The 16,717-nt window shown below is 42.9% G+C and overlaps 2 protein-coding genes across 3 annotated transcripts; one reads left to right on the plus strand and one right to left on the minus strand.

Moving 5' to 3' along the window:
• The first annotated feature begins 2,904 nt into the window (after positions 1-2,904).
• On the plus strand, positions 2,905-7,699 carry LOC139368690 (zinc finger protein PLAGL2-like). The gene is made up of 2 exons (XM_071107889.1): positions 2,905-3,047; positions 3,896-7,699. The coding sequence occupies exon 2, from the start codon at positions 4,427-4,429 to the stop codon at positions 5,705-5,707; it is 1,281 nt and encodes a 426-aa protein (XP_070963990.1). The 5' UTR covers positions 2,905-3,047; positions 3,896-4,426; the 3' UTR covers positions 5,708-7,699.
• On the minus strand, positions 6,019-15,220 carry LOC139368688 (myosin light chain kinase 2). 2 transcript variants are annotated; one of them, XM_071107888.1, is made up of 17 exons: positions 15,075-15,220; positions 14,615-14,924; positions 14,185-14,297; positions 13,946-14,024; positions 13,680-13,861; positions 13,426-13,504; positions 11,260-11,578; positions 10,898-11,085; positions 10,651-10,756; positions 10,434-10,527; positions 10,258-10,367; positions 9,748-9,889; positions 9,477-9,547; positions 9,235-9,363; positions 8,822-8,974; positions 8,591-8,723; positions 6,019-8,373 (listed from the first exon to the last, which is right to left on the minus strand). In XM_071107888.1, exons 2-17 carry the CDS (start codon positions 14,874-14,876, stop codon positions 8,266-8,268), a joined length of 2,268 nt encoding a protein of 755 aa, XP_070963989.1. In that variant the 5' UTR covers positions 14,877-14,924; positions 15,075-15,220; the 3' UTR covers positions 6,019-8,265. The 2 variants fall into 2 exon arrangements, 1 of the variants encoding a protein (XP_070963989.1); XR_011627010.1 differs by having other exon boundaries at positions 7,332-8,373; positions 9,303-9,363.
• Between the last annotated feature and the right edge of the window lie 1,497 nt (positions 15,221-16,717).

Below are 16,717 nucleotides of genomic sequence, written 5' to 3' on the forward strand. Positions count from 1 at the left end.
AGGCGAATTGGTTGTCAGCCAAAACATCCAAATACTCCATCTAAACGTGAATCAATTCTCAATTGCGGTAAGGTTCTAAACTTAAAGCACTCTACTTTCATAACACATCAAAAATAATTTCACAAATGCAAAATATACCCTTTAACCGGTTTTAATAGTTGCAACCGACAGTATTTTTCAGTGACATCACGTTTGGGGTGTCTTCCGTTCACACTAATTAGCACAGGTAGTCGACTGTCTCCCGTCGGTTTTCCGTAAACAAGCGCTGTATATCATGGAAATATGGCCATGTGGAAACCATAACGAAGTTGGAGAAAAGCAAAGGGATTGGTTAAGAGATGGCGGAGTCATCGTGTCCATTTAAATCCTTTGTAAATCCACTCCACAATGGCTTATCTACTTGAAACGTTTTAAGGTCATCAAAACCATTATCATGATGAACCATGTTAAGTTTTTGATAGCTTAAAAAATAAGGAAACTATTAACAATTCACTTTTTTGACTATGTAACGCTAATACTTAAAATAATCATAAATAATATTATTCTCATGGACTAAATGTCAGATTCACTCCAAATCTGTTTTTTGGACTCATTACAATAGTCCCTAAAGAGTTTGAGAAAACAACATTGACGCATTCAAAGTTGGCCACACTATACCAGTTGATGCATATTAGCACATATGCTAAAATGTGCAAAATATACATAAATCGAATAAAAAACAAATTTGGAATTTACTAATAAAGGGATTGATCACAAGATGGCTGAGATATTGACAAATCAGATTTTACATTTCCATTTAAAACACTGTAAATCCACTCCTCAGTGGTCTTTCAACTTGAAACTTGCCATGGACGTCCCTAAGATTGACCACACTGGTATTGATAAGAAAAAACAAGGAAACTATTAACTTATTTTTTTGCATATGTAATGCTAATGCTCAAAATCATCTGCAATCCTCTTCTCCTTTAATTGTTTTGAGAGAAAAAAATAGGTGCTGCATTCAAATATCTCCGCACTGTACCTATAGATGCAAGTTAGCACATAAGCTAATGCAAAAAATACTGGGCACAGACGTCAGTTCAACGTCTAGTTTTGATTTACATTCGGTTGAGCTTTCAACTAACGTGAAATGTCATTGGCTGGCCTGTAGGTTAAAAGTTGTGTGAATAAAATTTTAAAAAGCCCTTACGTTGATTTTTTGCAAATCCAATCAGTTTCCCACTTTGATTCAATGTCATCACATATATCAACAATGTTGATTCAACCAATTTTTGCCCAGTGAGTCACTTTGGAATGCAAGGCGGACAGAACACAACAGTGAGGTCAAGGGTCAAAACACTGCAGGAATGAAACACTAAACAACTCTCCCTACCCCCTCTCTCTCTCTAGTCACTCTACAAACCAACGCTAGTGGGAGAGAATTGACAGAGATCAAGCCATTGTGGCGCTGCTATCTGCAAAATTAGCCACAATCAGTGTTACACTTGGACTGAAATAGGTGCTGGTACTCATTCTGGGTGTCGGTACTGTTTATATTTAGGTGCAGAAGCTCCACAATACTTTTGAGCTAATATTCTCTAAGAGGAACAGGAGCTTAAGCAGTAGAACATTTTAGGTTCCGGTATTCAGCTCCAAGTCAAGCACGGGTCACAATGGCATCATGTAACCTGTCCATGGACGAACCTGGCAGAGATCAACCTGAAGGAAAACATGGAGAGGAAAAATCTGAGACCACCCCTGTGGGCATAGACGTCAATTCAATATCTATTCCACGTTGGTTCAATGTTATTTTATTGAAATGACATGGAAACAACTTTGATTCAACCAGCGTGTGTCCAGTGGGACATTTTGTTTTGAGATTTAAAAAAATCCAAGAATAAATAAGATTTTTCTAGGCTACTATTTAATTACATAAAGACATAAGGGAGCATAATTATATTTACTACAGCGTTAAGAATAAAACCCTAGGGCTAGCCATATTTTTCATTGATGTTCCAGTACTCTAGTTTTCTTAGGGTGTGCAGTGCTGTTCAAATGACAGTGCCTTAACTGCCTATTTATTAGCGCACACAAAAATTGGGGTAAGGGGTGAATAAAATCATTTTGGTTATTATCAAACAAAAACGGATTATAGTCTGTAAAAAATAGAGTACTAGTCATTATGATTGTCCATACCCCCAAATAAAGTCACACAGAGAACATCCACATTAATAAAAATAGGTACAATCTGTCATTTCAACAGCCTGATCCTGCCACATTGTTTGGTGAACTGAGGGATGGGGCTGGGGAAATGTAACCACACATTTTGCAGCTGGAGCTATGAATGCAAACCTTAACATACAGTCTGTGAGATTGACATGATATAGTTTGAAGCTATTGGTACAAGACAAATGACAAAAGCAGTAGGCTATGCAACCTGGACTCCACAATCAATGCAACCTAAATCCATGTTTCAAATAGTTCCTCAATGAAGGAACTGTTTGAAACATGGATTCAGTTTACATTAGGATTTTTGGTCATCCTGAGACCTGACCAGAACCAGATAATGACCAGAAAATCTGATGGAGATGAGCATCTTCTCCTCATACCTCGTAAGTGAGTCCGCTACCTCCATCCTCCTCTCTTCTTATATAGTGTCATGATGTGGGACCCATATGGCCATCCTCTTGTTTTTTGGGCTTACAACACCTTCAATTTAACAGTTTTAATTATTTTCTACAGAAAAAAAGGAGTATATGCAATGATGTTATGGAATCATCTTTTTCTAAGTTTTAAAATATTGTCCCATGTCTTAAGGTTTAATATGAAGTATTGCATACTAGGTCGCAGTGTTGGTGAACCTTATTTAGTTGGCAACCTCTACAAAAGTTAGTCAAAAAGTGGTGTGTCTGACGTCACACTCCCATAATGCAAGCGCTCTGCAACTCCAGCGCCGCGGAGGAAAAACCCAGGCCCCGAAAATAATAAAACTTAAAAAAATTGGAAAAATAGTTTTACAAAACATCTGAGAGAAAGGGACCAAGAACCGAATCGTGAAAGTTTTAAAGGTACGTTTACGCCCATTTTCAACGGAAACGTCCCAAATATACGCCTGCCAGGCTGATAGTAAAAATCTAACGTTACTCATACCGATCAAATTCGGTGACATGAACTTGCTGAATTTCTTTAGCACTTTTCAAATAGTAGTGCAACATGTACATTTATTTTCATTACTTTATGTAATTAAGGAAAACATAACTGTTTTGTTAGCGCTCATCACATTTTCAGAATACAAACGTTTAAAAAAAATGTTTTTGAATGTTATCATCACGTCCTTATTTTCGTATTACGTTTCCCCATTCATTATTTTTCAATCATTGCTCATGAATTACACGAGTCCATTTATTGAGTTAAGTTAATTTACTTTGTGTTTTTAAGTTACTACGTGAATACGTTTTTGTGTGTTTTTGACTTCATATACATGCTGATCAGCGCGAGTTGATGATGAACCATATGTTCGTTGTATATAGACTCTTGATTCGTTTCCAAGTGAAACTCATACCTTGCTTTTCATTGTTCAGATCAGAGTGTCTTTTGTACAGTTGCCCCATCAAATGATGTAAAAAGGATAATTTTCTAATATAGAATACAAGGCTCATATCATGCCACCCCAGGTTTCACTTGATGAATATTGATCTGCAGCACTTGCACAATTAGCCTAACCATAGTAAATCTTCAACTTAAAAAGCCAAGTAATATTTTTTTTAAATATTACGGTATTGCCAAAGTTAAAATAATGTAAAGTGCATCGCTTTGGATGGGTGCTATACATGGGGTGTGTCCGGCATCAGCTTGACCCTGGTAATTTCATCACACAACAACTGTAGGCTGATCTTAACCTTGTGCTTCTTTATAGGACTGTGGTCATGCAAAATTGCCACTCATGTTCAACCGGTCCTCTGGCTCGTGTGGCTGGATGAGACAGGGAGAAGAAGCACACAACTTTGGGCCTTACACAAGAATTACCCTGCGGAGACACGCACACATACACACACAATAACATAAAACTCACACAAGCTCAGGGATGCTCACACATATCTAGTCCGAGCCTTAGCAGCTGAGTGAGTGACTCTGCTCTCTTTGCCCAGGCCCTATTGGGTTGCTATGGCAGCTGCTGCTGCAGAACCCCCCCATCTGATAAAAGCTCGTACTGGAAAGGGAGACAGGCGGACAGATCCTCACCTGGAGAGAATACGAAACACTCCACTAGCAGCATTCAGCAGCATTCAGCAGCATTCAACACCCTACTCTCCATTAACGGTGCAGCCAATGGTGTCAAGTTTGAAGGTCCTCTCTTAAAATACCCCATGAGTGTTTTGTCCATCTGCTCATGCTTATGGCCCGTCGCCCTCTGCAGAAGACCCAGCGCCGTTCCCTCTGCTAGAGCATGTTCCAACAGAAGGAGCACCTGAAGAGCCACCTGCAGGCCCACGACGCCAACAGGCAGGTGTTCCACTGCCAGGAGTGTGGCAAACAGTACAGCACTCAGTTGGGCTACCGGCGCCACCTGCTGGCCGCCCACGCCCCTGCCTCCAGCGCCACCATCCCTGGGGAGCTCCATTGCCAAGAGGGGGCGCCTGCCCTGCTGGAGCAGCTAGGGAGCCACACCGACAGGCTTCCGCCACTGGAGGTCACCGCCACCGTCAGGGAGAGGAAGTATTCGTGCGAGCGCTGCGACCGGCGCTTCTACACTCGCAAGGATGTGCGGCGTCACGCGGTGGTGCACACGGGCCGCCGTGACTTTCTGTGCCCGCGCTGCGCCCAGCGATTTGGTCGCAGGGACCATCTGACGCGCCACCTGAAGAAGAGCCACGTCCAGGAGCCCACAACCACCACCCCCACACCAGCCCCCACCACACCTGGGCCCGTAAAGGAAGAGCCAAGTCCGGTGCAATGCAGCATGGGACCCTCCTCCAAGGAGCATGTAGAGGCCTTCCCCATTGACATGTACAGCAGTTACCCCCTGCAGACCATTTCCAATCCAGGCATGGGCCACCAACACCACTCTCTCATGCAGGGCTCCCTGTCCACGGCCATGGGGGTGGGCCTCCACATGCCAGGCCCCTCTCCCCATCCCCACCACCACCTCCCCCAGCAGCAACAGCAGCCTTATGGCCACATGGCCAGGTATCAGCATGGATCTACCTCATATCCCCGCACTGACATGGAGAGCTTCCTAATGGACCTGCAGAGCGGGCTGCCCCCACACCTGACCACAGCCTCCTCCTCTACCTCCTCCTCCGCCTCCCCTCAGAGGGAAGTGCTTTCAGAAACCCTGGGTGGCCCAGTGGCTGGGGACCCCCACCTTCTGTCCAGGAGCCCCGCTCTCTCCTCAGCCGAGCTGTCGTGTGCTGCTAACATGGACTTGGGTCCTCTTCTGGGCTTCTTGCCGTTCAGCCTGCCTCCCTACAGTGCTCATATGAGTATGGGAGGTCTGGTGATGGGCTACCCGTCTACCTCCACCTCCACTGTGCCGCCCTCCTCCTCCAGCCCCCTACCCTATCAGGCCCCAGGAGGACTCACCTTCCTGCAGCCCCCACAACTTCACGCACCGCAGGTCCCCGGAGCCCACAACCACAACAACAACCAGCTACCTCAGGGGTTCAGCAATCCTGGAATGAGCACTTCCACTTCCCTACCTCGCTACTACCAGACCTTTCAACAGTGAGCAGCCTGATACCATGTGACCCACGTGACCCCAGCACCAGGCCAAGGAACACTCCAAATATTCTTGAATAAAGCCTCCCATAAAGGACGAGTGTCTCAAGTCTTGAATATACGAGTGATACATATAGGCATCCAATGTGCTTGCATTTATTTTTTTTATGGGAAAAAAATGGGAATTGTATTTTTTTAATGATGCTAATTAAGCTTTCAGTAGCAATAGTTTTTGTTATGATGATGTTGAACACAAAGAACCACTTCATCAGTATTACCTCATCCGATAATAAGAAACTTGAGCAGAAGGAGAATAGAAAGTGTGTTTTAGCAACCAAAATGTTGTTTTATTGAAACCTGTTAGAAATAGGCCAAATGGTTGCACTTTGTTCAGAAAAGACCGCATAAGGTCTAGACAATGTGGACATAAGTGCTGCATGACACCTGCCACTCATCTTGTTTTCCAATAATGTTAGTCACTTGTATGACAATGGTCATGTTAGATATTTAACAGCAGCTTACGTAAAAGTGTACTTGTGTTATCATGTTCTGCGTATTTATACAAAAACTAGAGATGTTTGATTTTTAAATCCCTTTAAAGCAGTTTCCCAAACCTCTATACAGGACCCCCATTCCAATTATTTGGTCTGTTCCAGACAGTATTAGCACACCTGATTCAAGTAATCAAGAGCTTGATTATTAGTTGACCAGTTCAATCAACTGTGCTTGTTCTGGAATATACCAAGTAAGTGGAATGGCAGGGGGTACTTGAGGAGAGGTTTGTCAAACACTGCTTTAAAGAGTGTTACTGAAATGGGTTTCATATTACTGCATATCATTGACTGTATCCTTTATTCAGTGAAATGTTGCACCGATGTCTTAAAAAAATGCTACTGTTGTGCCTCTTGGGTGTCTACTCTATTGACTGGGTTTAAGCACTTAAGACATTATGAAAGGATAGAATTGATGTCTTATGAAATGTTTTGTTCTTTTTACCTCAACAACATGCTCTCCTAGATGAAGATATTAATACAGAACTCTGTCCTTTGGGGTTAGGGTATATCATTTTAATCTCTTTCCTAGTTACTTTGGCTCTAACTTGTGCCATTAGATCTCAAGTGAAAATGTAGATTTTCTTCATCAAATTGCTTGTTTTGTTTAGATACAACAGACATTGATTGACCCATAAACTCTCTACCTCTACCTTATCCTATTACAGTACCCGTTTCTTTCTTTGCGTGGAGGTAACTGTTACGTAAAAATGAACAATCAGTACGGAATAACATCTCTCCTCCTTGAACATTGTTGTCTCTTTTACCACTACTTATGTATTGTATTCTTTCCTGATATGTAGAGATCAGTTCCTCCACGCCCATGATGATTGTATATTTGTTGGCAGCGTTTTAGACAGACTACATTGCAGACGCCTGCCAAATCTCACAACACCTGGATAGGTGTTTTAACATATCACCTAACCACATCATATGATATAGCAATCTGAGGCCTGACTGCGCAGTCAATTAAGTAGCATGCAACCATTGGTTGATGCAATGCAACTGTCTGAAATGTAGTCAGCCTGGAACGCGTCCTTTGACTACCTCAGAAAAGAGCAACTTGTAATTGCAGAGAAAACATTTGTGTAGAGTTTATTTTTGTCAGTTCAACGAACGCACACTTTATAGTAATAGATTTGTATTGAGGTTAGCTTAGCATATTGACGAAAGGATGTTATGCCCAATAGTTAAGTTCCCATCATATTGTATTGAATGAGGATTCCATTTAATTCAATTGCATTGTTGCCTGCAGTAAAATTAGCTGGAAGCGTTACTAGTATGCAGGCATCACATCCTCGTTAGCTCTTAGGACAAGGCTCTAGCTGTTTGTTCCATCACCCTATAGAAGAAGATACAAAACAAGAATTGCTGAACTGCTCTTATCATATTATCTTTGAAGCATTTTCTTATTGTATGAATGTAAACAATAAAGTACCTATTAGATTGGATTGGTTTCTCGTTATTGAGTTGCGCAGCGGTCTAAGGCACTGCACCTCAGTGTTTGAGGCGTCACTACACACACCCTGGTTCGAATCCAGGCTGTATCACATCCGGCTGTGAATGGGAGTCCCATAGGGACACAATTGGCCCAGCATCGTCCGGGTTTGAGTGAGGTAGGCCGTCATTGTAAATAAGAATTTGTTCTTAACTGACTTGCCTAGTAAAATAAAGGTTACGTTTAAAATTACAAAATCATTTCACTATTTCCTTTATAGATGTAGTGTCATATCTTTTGGCATGAATCCGCTTCCATACATTTCCACACAAGAAAAAATATAAAAGTACAAAATTGCTGTTCATTTTATGAGTGAAATTATGTTGTGTAGCCACTATTTATTCACACACTGTGTCCAGGTTTGTTTACACAGACAGACCATGACAAGAGTACCTTCTCTGACTGATTATGTGGGAGGTCTTTACAAGTATGCAGTTTGTCCAGCGTAGGTCAGTACAGATTTCACAGGGGTGACATTGTAAGGCGGCAGTGCAGGTACTGTATTAATGGGTGACATTGTTACGTTGCTATAGGTACTGTATCCGTCTCCGTATCCAGAGAGGTCAGTTCCCCACCGCTGCTGATCTTCTTGAATCTGTTGGCTGCTGCTATCGCAATGTAGTTTTTCTGTCAACAAGCACAGAAGCACATTTACAACAAAGTGAGCAGGGCAGGAAGGTTGGATGCGTCTCATCAACAATGGTCGGCCGGTAACAATTGACATGACACAGCTGATTGCAGTGCAAAGAGGATAAAACTACCATAATGTAAACAATGTGCCTTCCAACTACACAACCAACTAAATGAACCACACTGTGTGGTGCAGGAATTCTGTTTAACTGACCTTCCATAGTTTCTTGGCCAGGTATTTCTTCAGCAGGACCTGGGACTTCAGTACTATATTGCTGCCCTTGGCCTTCTCTGCAATGTTGTTGAGCCACGGATGTCTTAGACACTGTAAAGCACTCATTCGCCCTCTGGCCAAACAAGGAACATGGTAGAAGTATAACTAATAAACTGTAATAATCATCACAATCATGAGTGTTATGATTATTATTTCAGCTTTGGCCCTCACCCCCTCTCCTTGACCAGAAGGTGGGAGATAAAGTCCTTGGCCTCTGCTGAGATGTGCTCAAAGGCCTCATCCTCAAAAGAACAGTTGGCAGAGAGGACGTTGTTGAGGGTCTGGCTCTCATCATCACCCAGGAAGGGTGAAAGGCCACTTAGACTGTGGAGGATGAGAGGAAGGAAGTGCCGCATGCACATACACAGGGAAACAGGTCACAATGGAAGAGCATGCATGGTAGGGACATGGGGGGGGGGGGGGTGAATCCTAACTCCCACTTAAGTCACATTTTTACTTGGTCATGCATTGATGTCAATGGGACACTAAGTAATAATGTTACTTACGTGGAAGTAAATTTGCCCCATACAACTTACGGTTTAACTTAGATGTTAGGGAATATGAGGCTTATATTTTAGACTCACAGCATATAAGTGACAACCCCTAAGGTCCACATGTCTGTGGGAAAGGACACAAAATCAAAGTTGACCACCTCTGGGGCCAGAAATTCAGGGGTTCCAAAATTGACTCTGAGCTTCTCCCGCGGCCTGTATCTGATTCCGAGGAAGAAAGAAAATTATTTTTCAAGGTTCGTTTTGAGAAAGCTGCTACCAATGCTCACAATAAATCCCCCAAAATCACACCCACAGCTGAAGAGAGGCATTACCTTCTTGCCAGCCCAAAGTCGATAATCTTCACCTGATGGCCAGTTCGATTCACACAAAGGATATTCTCCGGCTGTGAACATCGGAGTGTGCAAATTCATTTGGATAAATTAACCATTGATTCCTTTTCTTACAACAACACACATATGGATGCCTCTGAGTTACGGTGAGACTGACCACGATGTGCTTCAAGTGGTAATTAAAATGTGCCTGGCATTTGTGACGATGGTGAGCCTTGAAATCTGGAATGCACATCCAGTCCACCATACTCACTTTCAGGTCGAGGTGGAGGACGTACATCTGATGCATGTAGCTGACCCCTTCACAGATCTGCTTGACAAACACCATGGCGTCCACCTCGGTCAGTGGTGCGCTCTCATCCACAATCCTGTCAAACAGCTCCCCGCCCTCAACACTGCCACACACAGACATCAGGTTGACCAACTCCACTGCTCCTTTCTCCCCTTTCCATTGTGTACTTTTGATTGAGGTATACTGTATGTAATGCACTTTGTCTTTGTTTTAATAATGTATCCATATTTGTGGTGATTCAGTGTTCCGTATCTATGTCTCTGAGTGTCTGTACTTTGTACTTTAGTGTCTGCTGCCAGCAAACCAAATCCCCCCTCAGGAGATCATTCAAGTATATGAATTAATTGTTAATGTATTGATCCCTGTTAAATTATTTGTAGAATGTTTAGAAGCACTACAGTGTAATGGAGATCTTGCTAACCAATGACACTGAATAGCAGAGTGGAATATGAAGGAATAGTAGCCACTTACTATTCCAGAATTAACACCAGCTGGTGCTTGGCCTCAAAGGCCTCGTAGAGCTGGAGGATGTTGGGATGACTCAGCTGGTTCATTGCCTGCACCTCATTATTTGCCCTTTCCTGAGAGAACAACACAGGCAAATGTGTATGTGAACATACAAATATGTACCTCACTCACTCACTCACCTTTTCTTTAGCAGTTCGTGTGTTGATTATCTTAGCTGCAAGCTTTAGTCCAGAGGATTTTTCAGTGCATTTGTGCACCTTGCCAAAGCGTCCGCTGAGGGAAAAATATGTTTTTCTTAACTCATTAACACACAAACCCAATAGCTAGTAGATAACATCTGGGAGATTACTAGTTCTACCACTATTCCAGACCAGTAGGCTACAGATGTCAGTTTACCTCCCCAGCACCTCTCTGGTGTGGATGATGAAGGTGTCAGATGGGGGGTTGGATCGCAAAGACACACAGCGGTGAAGGAAAGGAGCTGGCTGGGGGGGAACGTCATCTGAGAGATAGATAGAGAGAGAGAGATTGGGAGGGCAACACTCATTAGCACAATGTCAGTACACGTCTTTGTATAATAGCATACTAATCCCAAAATTATCAAACACACTAAGGCCTTTTGTGCACGGAAGTCAACAATCACCTATGACCTTATGGCAAGTTTTGGTAGGGGACTTGGGCCGGGTCCTTTCTGCTGTAGTAGGGACTACTATGATCTGTATTCCACTGGCTGCAACTGGACTAGCCCCTCCCAAAACACTGCAGGTCTTCCCAACAGCAGGTCTACGGGCAGGGCAGACAGACTGGGGCTTGGGCCTTGAACTCTGGAGCCTGGACCAGAAAGAAGGTCAGCACAATCAGAGCAGAGTAGCATTTATAATTTGTATGGTGGAAAGCAATGTGATTCAAATTGGTGGTGGATGTGTTTTTCACATATAGATCCGATATCCAATCATGTATCATTTTTATTAGTATGTATGTTAGGTGATGAGTAAGTGCCTTTACCTCTGCAAGGACTCTGGACAGCTGTGCACTTGTCTGAGGGAGGAGCTTTCCACAGTTGGCATAAGGACAGCCAACCCAGACTGCTTTTTTGGTGCGGGGGCGGGACTTGATGGAGCAGCTGCTTGGTTCTCCGCCACTGTGGTCCTCGTCTCAGTCCTTGGAATGTCCGCCAATGATGGGACAACGGCTACAGCTGGAACCTCTCTCGTCCAACCCCTTTTAGTTTCACTCTGTCTGTGGGAATCTGCTGCCATTGGTTGACCTCTGACCCCCTGCTGGTTCCCTCCAATCCACTGCTCTCCAACACAGTCTCTTTGCTCTGCTCCCATACCAGCAGACACCCATTAATTAATATAATATACAGTTATAGTCGGAAGTTTACATACTCTTAGGTTGGAGTCATTAAAACTCGTTTTTCAACCACTCCACATTTTTTTGTTAACAAACTATAGTTTTGGCAAGTCGGTTAGGACATCTACTTTGTGCATGACACAAGTAATTTTTCCAACAATTGTTTACAGACAGATTATTTCACTTATAATTCACTATATCACAATTCCAGTGTGTCAGAAGTTTACATACACTAAGTTGACTGTGCCTTTAAACAGCTTGGAAAATTCCAGAAAATGATGTCATGGCTTTAGAAGTTTCTGATAGACTAATTTACATCATTTGAGTCAATTGGAGGTGTACCTGTGGATGTATTTCAAGGCCTACCTTCAAACTCAGTGCCTCTTTGCTTGACATCATTGGAAAATCAAAAGAAGTCAGCCAAGAACTCAGAAAACAAATTGTAGACCTCCACAAGTCTGGTTCATCCTTGGGAGCAATTTCCAAACACCTGAAGGTGCCACGTTCATCTGTACAAACAAAATTACGCAAGTATAAACACCATGGGACCACGCAGCCATCATACCACTCAGGAAGGAGACGCGTTCTGTCTCCTCGAGATGAACGTACTTTGGTGCGAAAAGTGCAAATCAATCCCAGAACAACAGCAAAGGACCTTGTGAAGATGCTGGAGGAAACATGTACAAAAGTATCTATATCCACAGTAAAATGAGTCCTATATTGACATAACCTGAAAGGCTGCTCAGCAAGGAAGAAGCCACTGCTCCAAAACCACCATAAAAAAGCCAGACTACGGTTTGCAACTGCACATGGGGACAAAGATCATACTTTTTGGAGAAATGTTTTCTGGTCTGATGAAACAAAAATAGAACTGTTTGGCCATAATGACCATCGTTATGTTTGGAGGAAAAAGCGGGAGGCTTGCAAGCTGAAGAACACCCTCTCGACCGTGAAGCACAGGGGTGGCAGTATCATGTTGTGGGGGTGCTTTGCTGCAGGAGGGACTGGGGCACTTCACAAAATAGATAGCATCATGAGGTAGGAAAATTATGTGGATACTGTATATTGAAGCAACATCTCAAGACATCAGTCAGGAAGTTAAAGCTTGGTCGCAAATGGGTCTTCCAAATAGACAATGACCCCAAGCATACTTCCAAAGTTGTGGCAAAATGGCTTAAGGACAACAAAGTCAAGGTATTGGAGTGGCCGTCACAAAGCCCTGACCTCAATTCCATAGAAAATTTGTGGGTAGAACTGAAAAAGCGTGTGCGTGCAAGGAGGCCTACAAAGCTGACTCAGTTACACCAGCTCTGTCAGGAGGAATGGGCCAAAATTCACCCAACTTATTGTGGGAAGCTTATGGAAGGCTACCCAAAATGTTTGACCCAAGTTAAACAATTGAATGGAAATGCTACCAAATACTAATTGAGTGCATGTAAACTTCTGACCCACTGGGAATGTGATGAAAGAAAAGCTGAAATAAATCATTCTCTACTATTATTCTGACATTTCACATTCTTACAATAAAGTGGTGATCCTAACTGACCTAAGACAGGGTATTTCTACTAGGATTAAATGTCAGGAATTGTGAAAAACGTTTAAATGTATTTGGCTAAGGTGTATGTAAACTTCCGACTTCAACTGTATGTCTATCCATTCATATGGCAATGCTTTCTGTGTTCCTATCTATCATATAACTCATAAACACCCATCGAATCCATGAATGTTGGTCAACTCAATCTAGCCAAATGTAGGTCTTGAGCTCACAGAGTATGACATGACTATAGTCATACCACTAAAATGGAAGTGAGTTACCTTTCTTTGCAGGAGTGATAGGAGTCTGTTGCTTTGTTTCCTGGTGTCTGTTCGTCTCAAACTGATTCAGGGTCTCAGCCTGAGCATGAGAGAAACAGAGGCAGCTTGAGCATATCACAAGGTGTGCCACTGACCAATCATCAACTAAAAGGCTTGTTTTATGTTTTGCCAATTAGAGACATGAAGTAGACACATATCCATGCAATGTATACACAAAACCATTGACACAATGAAGAAACATATTATAAAAGTACCTTTTCCATGCTTAATGAATCACTGACTGGCAGAGATGCTGTCCTAAGTGACTCTTCGATGGATGTCACCGCTTGGTTCTTCGTCACTGTGGTCCTTGTCTGAGTCAAAATCTTTTGAGTGTGCGCCATTGATGGGAAAACTGCTACTGCCAGCCGTGTCAATGTTTTCTTTGCATCCGTCTCTATCAAATAACACACCAATTGAATCCACCCTGGATTATGGTCACCTACATTTGGTCTGGAGCTCATTGAGTATGAATAGTTACCTTTCTTTGCTGGGGTGGTAGGAGTGTGTTGTGTCTTATCCTGCTGTCTGTTTGTCTCCAACTGATCCGGGATCTCATCCTGACCATGAGAGAACATAGCACCGGACAGACTAAAACAGTTGCTTTATGTTTTGTCATTTAGATATACATGCTTCCCATGTTGACATGTATCAACATGGAAAAAGACAATGCAGTGTATACACAACCATTCACACAATAAGGAAACAGACTCAAAGTACCTTAGAAGTGACTAGTGAGGTCTCAGCTGGCAGATATACTGTTCTAGGTGATGGCTCAATGGGTGGGGCTGGGGCAGCTTCCTGGCAGGTGTGGGGGTTCCTTTGCGCCAGACCTCATTTACAAGACAAAATGGAATTATCCTCAAAGGATATTGGACACAATTCCTACAAGCCTCTGTCATCTTCACAGTAGCATGGATGTTGTTGTAACATCAACATTGTGTGAGCAAAATCATTGTAATTCATGTCCACTTCACAGTTATTAATCTCCTTTGAAATGCAGTTTGAAACTTTAATGCAGATACACGGTATTGGTTGAGACATTGAAATACTAAACCATGGGTCAATCCTGTAGTGAGCTCAGTCAAACTTAGCTTGTCAATAACAATACAATACTTCCATGTGTCATTTCAGATCAATTGAACGTTACCTTTGGCCAGGGCCTCTAAGGTCCTCTGCATCTCACCGATCTTCCTCTCAAAGTTCTCTAGCAGCCTGGACTGGGCCACAAGCTGCCTTTCTGTTGCCTCTGGCTGGCCGCTGTGCAGACTGCAGGTGGAGCAGATGGAGCAGGAACCTATTTGTCTGGAGAGGAGCTCATCTAACTTGTGACTCAAGTCATCTACTTTGGCCTCTAGGACAGGTAGGTTTGTGGGGAGTGGGACAGGTGGCGTACACCGCACGGAACCCATGATGAACAGTGGTCCTCAATAGGCCTCCGCAAAACACAAGCCTCTAGACTAGAAGACATAGGCAGAGTTATCCTCAAGAAATGAAAAGGCTGGTTACAGATTAGAAAAAAGTCAGTACAGTTGGTTACAGCTCCCTCCAAAAATATAAAGGTTGGCACTCTTCAGGCCTCCTCTCAGAGCTCTTAAAATTGTACCTACCTCTTAGATCAATGAAAGCTGTAGAAGGCAGAGTAGGAATAATCTCAGATCAAAAAAGACCAGTATTGGTGAGAGTCAGAGAGTAGGGGTTGGTCCTGTCCAGAGAGCAGAATGCCGCAGTGAGCTGGTTTGCTCCGTTATCTCTTCCAGCGACAGCCTCATGGTCCAGAAATAGGCAAGCGAGGGGCAAGGGCGCTGAGGGTTGCGAAACAGTAGCAGATAATGAAGGTATGCATGTCAGGCCAGACAGACGTCAAGAGGACATACGCAGTTCCTCTGATGAAGGAGAGCATGTGCACACAATTCTTGTTTTATTTGGGCATAGAAGACAGTGATCCAAATGTCTGGGTCTTGGCTAATCAAGTTGCAACCAATCCTTTCCAGGCTTGGACCAGACTCCTAATTTGCATATTTATTGGCGTGCTAATAGTCTCACTAAACTATCAGATACTGTTCCCCAATTAAACTATTCCCAATGAGCTGATTACTGAAATGACACAGTTTGGCCTCCATCCAACCAGTGTCTCAACCTCTGGTCCCCAAGATGGTTAGTCTACCCAAACTTTTTATAGTCCCGTACCCCTTCAAACATTCAATCTCCAGCTGCGTACCCCCCTCTAGCACCAGGGTCAGCACCAGGGTCAAATGTTTGTTTTTTTGCCATCATTGTAAGCCTGCCACACACACACTATACATTTATTAAACATAAGAATGAGTGTGAGTTTTTGTCACAACCCGGCTCGTGGGAAGTGAGAGATCTTATTGGACCAGGGCACAAATAATAATATAATAATAATCAATAATTTTGCTTTTTATTTAGGCATCTTACATATAAAACCTTATTTGTTCATCAAAAATTGTGGGTGTGCTTGAAAGGATGCACATAAATCATTTTCCACACACAGTCTGTGCCCGTATTTAGTTTTTATGCTAGTGAGGGCCGAGAATCCACTCTCACATAGGTACGTGGTTGCAAAGGGCATCAGTGTCTTAACAGCGCGACTTTCCAAGGCAGGAAACTCTGAGCTCAGCCCTATCCAGAAATTTTTCAATTCAGTTTTCACAGAACCGCTTGTTGCAATTTCGATGAGGCTCTCTTGTTCAGATATCAGTAAGTGGACTGGAGGCAGGGCATGAAAGGGATAACAAATCCAGTTGTTTGTGTTGTCCATTTTGGGAAAGTACCTGCGTAATTGAGCACCCAGCTCACTCAGGTGCTTCGCTATATCACATTGACATTGTCCGTGAGCTAAGTTAATTTGCACACAAAAAATCATGCAACGATGAAAAGACCTGTATGTTGTCCTTGTTAATACAGACAGAAAAGAGCTCCAACTTCTTAATCATAGCCTCAATTTTGTCCCGTACATTGAATATAGTTGCGGAGAGTCCCTGTAATCCAAGATTCAGATCATTCAGGCAAGTAAAAACATCACCCAGTTAGGCCAGTGGTGTGAGAAACTCGTCATCATGTAAGCAGACAGATAGGTCAAAATTATGGTCAATAAAGAAAACTTTAAGCTCGTCTCTCAATTCTTTAAAAACGTGTCAATACTTTGCCCCTTGATAAAATCAAATCAAATCAAATTTTATTTGTCACATACACATGGTTAGCAGATGTTAATGCGAGTGTAGCGAAATGC

Source organism: Oncorhynchus clarkii, chromosome 16 (assembly GCF_045791955.1).
Source record: "Oncorhynchus clarkii lewisi isolate Uvic-CL-2024 chromosome 16, UVic_Ocla_1.0, whole genome shotgun sequence".
Classification (NCBI taxonomy): domain Eukaryota; kingdom Metazoa; phylum Chordata; class Actinopteri; order Salmoniformes; family Salmonidae; genus Oncorhynchus; species Oncorhynchus clarkii.